General features: G+C 40.3%; 1 protein-coding gene across 1 annotated transcript in view; it reads left to right on the top strand.

The window, feature by feature from the left end:
- The window catches only part of LOC107556589 (serine/threonine-protein kinase/endoribonuclease IRE1-like), a 32,598-nt gene that overhangs the window by 9,845 nt on the left and 12,745 nt on the right, over positions 1 to 10,008 (top strand). The window contains exons 9-12 of the mRNA XM_016239720.1: positions 3,102 to 3,267; positions 5,051 to 5,166; positions 7,420 to 7,608; positions 8,401 to 8,659. Coding sequence (XP_016095206.1) covers positions 3,102 to 3,267; positions 5,051 to 5,166; positions 7,420 to 7,608; positions 8,401 to 8,659 — 730 coding nt within the window. The remainder of the gene's footprint in view (positions 1 to 3,101; positions 3,268 to 5,050; positions 5,167 to 7,419; positions 7,609 to 8,400; positions 8,660 to 10,008) is intronic.

Raw genomic sequence — 10,008 nt, 5'->3', positions numbered from 1 at the left:
TAGGGCTGCACAATTAATCGAATTTCTAATCACGATTACAATTACGGATGCCACAATTACGTAATCGTTCAAAGCGGCAATTAATCGTTCAAAGTCCACTTATGTTATTCTGCATGCTTAAGATGCGTTTTTTTCTTTCTACATGTTATCTTAAGGGTTTTCCCATTATTTTAATTTTAGTTTTAGTATAACATTATAATACAATTCAAATTTTTACTTTTTTATAATTTAAAGAAGAAACCAATCCTATGTATAGTTGACATTTGAGGCTTAATACTATAGAAAAGCACTAAATGTTTTTCAGTTAGTGTTTTCAGCTTGTTTATTTTCATATAAAAATACAGCATGCAGTTGCATTAAACAGTGGTATAAACATCATTCAATGTAAATTGTGATAATCGTAATTAATAATCACAATTACAATTTCAAGGGAATAATCGACAATTATGATTTTTGTCATAATCTTTCAGCCCTAGTATGTAGCCATCCCTAGCTTTGTGGCACAATGTTTAGAGCAGCTCACTTTAGTTTATATATTGCAGTAACGAGTAAAATCAAACTCCACAAATGACTATAGACCTCTTTCTGGGATTGTTGTTGTCATTATGTAAAAGACTGGATGAATAAAGATTAGCCATTGTATAAAACTTAGCAGTTCCTTTGCGAGATGTTTATAGTCAAAGTATGTGACTTTTGAAAACAAAATATGACTAATTTGCTATTTCTGGCTGGTTTCTGACAGGTCCACGTTGTATGTAGGGAAACACTCCTCTGGCCTGTATGCTTCTCCCTCCCTGGTGCATGATGGAGTTACTGTTGTGGTGAGTGGTGTTAAAAACCTTTAAAAATGTCTTCTCATACTTTTATAGAACTACATGGTTAGATTAACTGTAGTCACGCTTATAACCTCAGGGTTTGGCCAACAGTCACTTGATGAGAACAAAACTTGAACTGAATTAAGCTGGATGATTACGTGGTTGTCTAGTGGAAAGTGTAGTCGGAGGTGGAAAGTTATCAATGGCTTCAACTTTTGCGCAAAACGGACGCATCTAGCCCTGCCCAGTCACCTTCTCCAAGTAAGTTACAGTGGCTCTGGCAAACTCACAGGTAGCCAGATTTACTGTAAGACTGACCTCTACCAAACGTGTGAGAAGAGCATGTACAGTGGGTACGGAAAGTATTCAGACCCCGTTCAATTTTTCACTCTTCGTTATATTGCAGCCATTTGCTAAAATCATTTGTTAATTTTTTTCCTCATTAATGTACACACAGCACCCCATATTGACAGAAAAACACAGAATTGTTGACATTTTTGCAGATTTATTAAAAAAGAAAAACTGAAATATCACATGGTCCTAAGTATTCAGACCCTTTGCTGTGACACTCATATATTTAACTCAGGGGCTGTCCATTTCTTCTGATCAGCCTTGAGATGGTTCTACACCTTCATTCGAGTCCAGCTGTGTTTGATTATACTGATTGAACTTGATTAGGAAAGCCACACACCTGTCTATACAAGACCTTACAGCTCACAGTGCATGTCAGAACAAATGAGAATCATGAGGTCAAAGGAACTGCCTCAAGAGCTCAGAGACAGAATTGTGGCAAGGCAAATGACCTTTCCAAGTCACAGCGCATCCTTCCAGCCCTGCCACTACCTGATTCATGAGGCACTGGAAACTAGCTGCCGTGTTTCATAAACCGAAACTCATAGTTGTATAGGAGTATAACCTTGACAGAGTAAAAAAATGCCAGAATCTCTCGTGCACAGGACTTCAATGGAACCTGATAATATCCTGTAAGAAGATATGTAGTCATGCGATTTGTAACAGTATTAAATTGCAATTCTCACTTTCACTGACTTGAATTCATCTCTTCTATAAGTATGTTTTTATTTTGTATATTGAAGGGGTCCTATTATGCTCTTTTACAAAGTCTTGATTTTGTTTTGGGGGTATACTAGAACAGGCTCTCATACTAGGTTGTTCGAAAAACACATTATTTTTCACATATTTTACATTATTACAACACCTCTCTCCGCAGTCTGGCACGAACGACTCGAATAGTTCCTGTATCAAATGAAGGCCTGCCTTCTGAAATACGAAATGTGCTGTGATTGGTTAGCTGTGCCAGTGTGTGCTGTGATTGGTTAGCTGGGCCAGTGTGTGTTGTGATTGGCACCACACGGCGCCTGGTCGGGAAATGACATGCCCCTTACCACTGCCAGCTTCAGTGTAAATATTGCGTCAAAATCAAATCAATTTGAGCACGATTTAAACCCAGTTGATTGTAACCACTCTAAGTTCGTCTGTCTTGTGAAAACTAGAGCATCTCCGACATAGTGATAACACTCGTTGCCTTCTCTAGTGCAGCTCAACCAGGTCTAGTCCCATTCGTCAATCTTTGTGATATCACAAATCGCGGAAAATATGCGTTGTAGTCCAAACGAGTCGTTCATTGTAGTTTTTGAAAAGTGATATCTGTTAAATAAAATATCTCCTTTTGAATTGGACTTTGAGCTTTGTAACTTCGCAGATCTTTTTTATGCTCAAACAGCAACATTACAGACTAACTAAAGTTGAAAAAGGGAAAAAGCATAATAGGACCCCTTTAAAATTCCTTTTTTATATATATTTGTTTGGCTATAAAGTTCTGATTAAAAGATTGAAATTCTTTAAAAAAAAGGCTATAAAATAATAAAAAAAATATTTATAAATTAATATCTCACGGTATTTGGGGGAAATTTTTTTTTTACCTTAAATTGTACTTTTCTTTGACAATGGCATAAATGTGACTCTCTTCTACATCATTAACCAGTATAATTTTCAGTTTGTTAGGCAATGCAATGTCTTCATGCGTGGAAGTTGGAAATAAAATGGGAGTATCCCACATCTGACTTTGTAAAATATTTACAGTGATGTAGTAGAATGTTCTTGTTTATTTGTTTGGTTTGTTTTGTTGTTGTTTTTTTTGTTTTTTTTATACAGATTTTGAGAATTTTAGGCCTGAAAAGGTCCCAGTACCGATTCAGGAGGGATAGAATGCTGTTGTAGTGCATGCATGCTCATGACCAAGTGTGTGTGTGCATGTGTGTATTTCAGCCTCGTGGCAGGACGTTTCCCATGCTGGAGGGCCCCAGTAACCAGGAGTCAAGCATGGAGGATGAGCAGGAGTGTGTGATCACTCCCAGTACCACAGTGAAGTTCAGTGCAGCACTGAAAGAGAGAAACCGCATCAACTTCATGAGGAATTCGCTGCTACTGATAGGTGCCGCTTACTGCACACTCAAAAATACCTGCACTCAAAGCTGTGGGAATCATGCAAAAATGAGCAACTCTTGCCCACTAGTGGAGACATTTTATTGCAGTTGTAAAATATCTCCACTTCTGTCCCAGCCTGAAGACCAGGGTTCCCAGGTTTTCACAACAAAACCCGCCCAATTGCTGCTCAAAACTCGCCCAATCTCGTTTCGAGGGGAGGGGTGGTAAATACACGTTTTTTTGGTGGGGATTCCCCGGTAAATTTCACATTTCAGGGGCTAAATATCACGTTAGTGCGGTCGCTTCAACCCGCGGACATGAAAAACAACCCGCGGTAACAGTGTTAAAGTAGCCCAATTCCACGGGAAAACAGCGAACTTGGCAACACTGCTGAAGACAACAAAACAAACTGTCACAATGTATCTTAATGTTTTGCAGAAATGTGGTGTTCCTTTTGCTTTAATTACTGCCTCAATTCGGCGTGGCATGGAGGTGATCAGTTTATGGCACTGCTGAGGTGGTATGGAAGCCCAGGTTTCTTTGACAGTGGCCTTCAGCTCATCTGCATTTTTTGGTGTCTTGTTTCTCATTTTCCTCTTGACAATACTCCATAGATTCTCTATGGGGTTCAGGTCTGGTGAGTTTGCTGGCCAGTCAAGCACACCAACACCATGGTCATTTAACCAACTTTTGGTGCTTTTGGCAGTGTGGGCAGGTGCCAAATCCTGCTGGAAAATGAAATCAGCATCTTCAAAAAGCTGGTCAGCAGAAGGAAGCATGAAGTGCTCCAAAATTTCTTGGTAAACGGGTGCAGTGACGTTGGTTTTCAAAAAACACAATGGACCAACACCAGCAGATGACATTGCACCCCAAATCATCACAGACTGTGGAAACTTAACATTGGACTTCAAGCAACTTGGGCTATGAGCTTCTCCACCCTTCCTCCAGACTCTAGGACCTTGGTTTCCAAATGAAATACAAAACTTGCTCTCATCTGAAAAGAGGACTTTGGACCACTGGGCAACAGTCCAGTTCTTCTTCTCCTTAGCCCAGGTAAGATGCCTCTGATGTTGTCTGTGGTTCAGGAGTGGCTTAACAAGAGGAATACGACAACTGTAGCCAAATTCCTTGACACGTCTGTGTGTGGTGGCTCTTGATGCCTTGACCCCAGCCTCAGTCCATTCCTTGTGAAGTTCACTCAAATTCTTGAATCGATTTGACAATCCTCATAAGGCTGCGGTTATTTCGGTTGGTTGTGCATCTTTTTCTTCCACACTTTTTCCTTCCACTCAACTTTCTGTTAACATGCTTGGATACAGCACTCTGTGAACAGCCAGCTTCTTTGGCAATTAATGTTTGTGGCTTACCCTCCTTGTGAAGGGTGTCAATGATTGTCTTCTGAACAACTGTCAGATCAGCATTCTTCCCCATGATTGTGTAGCCTAGTGGACCAAACTGAGAGACCATTTTGAAGGCTCAGGAAACCTTTGCAGGTGTTTTGTGTTGATTAGCTGATTGGCATGTCACCATATTCTAATTTGTTGAGATAGTGAATTGGTGGGTTTTTGTTAAATGTGAGCCAAAATCATCACAATTAAAAGAACCAAAGACTTAAACTACTTCAGTCTGTGTGCATTGAATTTATTTAATACACAATTTTCACAATTTGAGTTGAATTACTGAAATGAACTTTTCCATGACATTCTAATTTATTGAGATGCACCTGTATGTTGCCTCATGTTTACTAAGGTATGAACATTATGCTCAAAGGTAATGTTTCTCTTCTGCAGGTCACCACGAGACACCGCCAGATGCTCATACTAAAATTCTGGAAAAATTTCCAGAGAGCATCCCTCGCCAACATATCAACGTTATACCCCCTGCCACAGAGAAGACCATTGAAGAGGTAAAAACGATAAGTTAACACACTCAGTAGCACTGCTGTGTGGATAATATTATGTAATAGCTTTAACAATTTGCAATGTGTATAACATGGAGAGGATGGTAAATAATAGCCATTTCTGAAGTCTGATCACCAAATCAATGACTTTCACAATGCGTTTTAAAAGAGGAAGGAGCCTTTTAGACCACCTTATTAGAGAATTATTATTATTATTATGGTTATTGGTTTGATTGAAAAGAGCATGTGGTAACATGATTTGGAAAAAGCACATGACACTTTGTGGAAATACAGTGATCGACAACAACATTAAAATCACCTGCCAGATATTGTATAGATCCCCCTTGTGTTGCCAAAACAGCTGTGATGCGTTGAGGCAAGGCCTCAACAAGATCTCTGAACGTGTCCTGTGGTTCGTTAGCAGCAGGTCCTCTAATTTCTAAAGGTTGTGTGGTGGGGCCTCCATGGATGGGATTTGTTGATCCAGCACATCCCACAATTGCTCAAACAGATTGAGATCTGGGGAATTCGGAGGCCAAGGCAATACCTTGAACTCTTTGTCCTTTGTTCCTGTAACCATTCCTCAGCAGTCTTTGCACTGTTGCAGGGTGCTTTCTGCTGAAAGAGGCCACTGCCACCAGACAACGCCATTGCCAAGAAGGGGTGTCCGTGGTCTGATGCTCATGTGCCCATTGTAGGCTCTTTGTAGGGGTCATCATGGGACTCTGACCGGTCTGTGACTGTGCAGCCCCATATGCAGCAAACTGCGATGAACTGTTAATTTTTACAACTTTCTTTAATGGCTAGCATTACGTTTTTCAGCAATTTGAGCTACAGTAGCTATTGTTTGTGATCAGACCAAACAGGATAGTCTTCACTCCCCATGTGCATGGCACCGGTTCACTGGTTATCCTTCGTTGCTTCTCTTTTGGTAGGTACTAAGCACTGTATACGGGGAACACCATACAAGACTTACCATTTTGGAGATGCTCTCACCCAGTCGTCTAGCAATCACTATTTGGCCCTTGTCAGAGTCGCTCAGATTTTTCCCTTGCCCATTTTTTCTGCTTTCGACACATGAAAGTCAGGAACTGGCTGTTCACTTGCTGCCTGCTATATTCAACTGTTTGACAGTATTTAATAAAATGATCAATGTTGTTCAACTGTCAGTAGTTTTAATGTTTTGTCTGATCAGTGTAAATTATTCTAAGTGACTTATTGTATTTTCAGACCTGTAGATTGTTTGCTTTGTTGTGAAACACGGACTTAGTGTTACAATGTTGCATTTGCATCTCTATTTGGTTTGTTTCCACAACATTTCAAAGTGTACCAAAATGTATTTACACAAGTTACATTGACTTTCATTGGTCAGAACTGTGGAAATGTTCCATATAGTGTCATCAATCAAGAAATTAGCTCCATGGCCTTATTGGGAATGTAGCCATCATTCCCGCTCTAATTGAGATTAGAGCATGTTTTGATATTGCCATTTTTTTTTTAAATGAAGGGTTGCAGAAATGAGTACATCCTTGATCAAATTCAACAAATGTGTAAAATTCTAGTACTTAATGTACTCCATAACTAAGTATATTAGTCTGACCCTTCTTGGCATGGAGTGTAAAAATTCATGACACATCAGTTGTCAAATCTATCATGTTTAACTCCTGAAGAATGACCTCCTTAAATGTCCTGATATTTAGTGGGGAGCATTGCTCAACTTGTCTCTACAAAATCCACCACAGGTGCACAAGAGTGTTAAAGTTGGGTGAAATGCTTGTCCCCTCAAGGTTTTTTTAGGGTTAGGGTTGAAAATGTCCAACAACGCAGGGAATGATGAGAGGGCAGCATCTTCTGTTTCAAGTTTTTGCATTAAATCACACAGTGCACACCACTGTGTGATGTAATGCATTCATGAATTCATGACAGCATTGGTAAAGTACCCAACTGTCCCTCGGATTTTTATTGTAAGGTAAAGAACCACCAAATTTTTAATATGGAAGCACTTCCCGCATCATTCATTCATTCCTTGACTGTGAAACAAAACGTACAAAGATGGACCCAGAAAATGTTTGCCATGTTCATCACAAGGACGGCAAAAGAATCTGTAATACAGCTGTCATGCTGTACAGATTTGACATTTTTTTTATAAGCTGAATTTTATTGAATGCTTGATTATCTGTATATGCAATTAAATTGCTAAAAATCTTTGTTTGTATTTGTGTTTATTGCCATATCAAAGCATGTTCTGCTTTCTTCCAGAAAGTAAATGAGAGTGGAATGGAAGACAACAGTCCTCTGCCTCCACCTGTGTCATCCCTACAGGAGAAACCTGACCGTGTCCCACGTGTGGAGACTCCAGTGGACTCCATGCTGAAGGACATGGCCACCATCATCTTCTGCACTTTCCTTCTGGCCGGCTGGGTGGCCTTCATCATCACCTACCCCAAGGTAAACACTCTAAATTTGTTAATTGAGGTGAGTTTTACTCTCACCATCACTCTAAGACTGAATGATTTTCCAAGCTGAATGCCTATAGCCCTCTAAAGTGAAGACAAACATATAATAAGATAATGAAAGTCAAGCAGTTAATCAGAGACTTAGAATCCCAGCTGACATGCCTTACTCTTCCTACAAACACAGTTTCTAGTTTTTAGATGGATCATGTTCGTGCACTTAATCTACTAGAGTTATTTATCTTAGTAAAAGTCAGAGTAAAAGCAAAGCTAACCAAAATGAAAATAACTTGTATTCACACAATATTGTGTGATTATAGTGAGTTAATTGAGTGAACGGAATGATGGGTAAAGGGTAAGAAGTGGGGGAGAAGGAACAAATGTCAAGGAAGGACAAGACAGAAAAGATATTTGCCACACCCCACGAGCATCCAACCATTCCAACTTGTCCCAGTCTGAGATGGGATATTCAGCTAATGAGCACGAGGACACAGGTTAGGGCTGTCAGCAAAATGAGAATCACAATAATTGGCATTACAGTTTAATCTATTTTTGAATTTGCCAATTGGTTGGCATTTAGGGAGGTTGTGTGCTTGCAAAATGCCCCACACCCATTCTACATCTTTGACTAATATAGCCTTTCTTTACTGTTCTGTCTAGGCAAAAAGTAAGGTTATTAATTGAAAATAATGCTAAATTTATAAATCTTTGGTTGAAAAGTGTCTCTTCTGTTCGGTCTCTTCGGTCAACTCTCTGAGAGAATTGTGGTGTGTTGTGTTTTGATCAGAGTGTCCACAAGCAGCAGCAGTTGCAACACCTGCAATTTCAGCAGCAGATGGAGGAAAAGCTGCAGCTCCTGCAGCGGCAGCAGCTCATTTTCCAGCCACCCAGTGATCTGCCTCCTGACACTGACTTCCTAGAGGCAGCCCATACCCGCTCTGAGAGCTCCACCCACAGCAGTCCTAACATCACCCCACGAGCATCCAACCATTCCAACATGTCCCAGTCTGAGATGGGACATTCAGCTAATGAGCATGAGGATGCAGCTGTCATGCTGTACAGATTTGACATTTTTTTTATAAGCTGAATTTTATTGAATGCTTGATTATCTGTATATGCAATTAAATTGCTAAAAATCTTTGTTTGTATTTGTGTTTATTGCCATATCAAAGCATGTTCTGCTTTCTTCCAGAAAGTAAATGAGAGTGGAATGGAAGACAACAGTCCTCTGCCTCCACCTGTGTCATCCCTACAGGAGAAACCTGACCGTGTCCCACGTGTGGAGACTCCAGTGGACTCCATGCTGAAGGACATGGCCACCATCATCTTCTGCACTTTCCTTCTGGCCGGCTGGGTGGCCTTCATCATCACCTACCCCAAGGTAAACACTCTAAATTTGTTAATTGAGGTGAGTTTTACTCTCACCATCACTCTAAGACTGAATGATTTTCCAAGCTGAATGTCTATAATCTAGCCCTCTAAAGTGAAGACAAACATATAATAAGATAATGAAAGTCAAGCAGTTAATCAGAGACTTAGAATCCCAGCTGACATGCCTTACTCTTCCTACAAACACAGTTTCTAGTTTTTAGATGGATCATGTTCGTGCACTTAATCTACTAGAGTTATTTATCTTAGTAAAAGTCAGAGTAAAAGCAAAGCTAACCAAAATGAAAATAACTTGTATTCACACAATATTGTGTGATTATAGTGAGTTAATTGAGTGAACGGAATGATGGGTAAAGGGTAAGAAGTGGGGGAGAAGGAACAAATGTCAAGGAAGGACAAGACAGAAAAGATATTTGCCACACCCCACGAGCATCCAACCATTCCAACTTGTCCCAGTCTGAGATGGGATATTCAGCTAATGAGCACGAGGACACAGGTTAGGGCTGTCAGCAAAATGAGAATCACAATAATTGGCATTACAGTTTAATCTATTTTTGAATTTGCCAATTGGTTGGCATTTAGGGAGGTTGTGTGCTTGCAAAATGCCCCACACCCATTCTACATCTTTGACTAATATAGCCTTTCTTTACTGTTCTGTCTAGGCAAAAAGTAAGGTTATTAATTGAAAATAATGCTAAATTTATAAATCTTTGGTTGAAAAGTGTCTCTTCTGTTCGGTCTCTTCGGTCAACTCTCTGAGAGAATTGTGGTGTGTTGTGTTTTGATCAGAGTGTCCACAAGCAGCAGCAGTTGCAACACCTGCAATTTCAGCAGCAGATGGAGGAAAAGCTGCAGCTCCTGCAGCGGCAGCAGCTCATTTTCCAGCCACCCAGTGATCTGCCTCCTGACACTGACTTCCTAGAGGCAGCCCATACCCGCTCTGAGAGCTCCACCCACAGCAGTCCTAACATCACCCCACGAGCATCCAACCATTCCAACATGTCCC

Source organism: Sinocyclocheilus grahami, unplaced genomic scaffold (assembly GCF_001515645.1).
Source record: "Sinocyclocheilus grahami isolate Dianchi unplaced genomic scaffold, SAMN03320097.WGS_v1.1 scaffold574.1, whole genome shotgun sequence".
NCBI lineage: Eukaryota > Metazoa > Chordata > Actinopteri > Cypriniformes > Cyprinidae > Sinocyclocheilus > Sinocyclocheilus grahami.
Note: the sequence above shows the minus strand (reverse complement) of the source record. Positions and strands in the feature narration are given on the sequence as shown.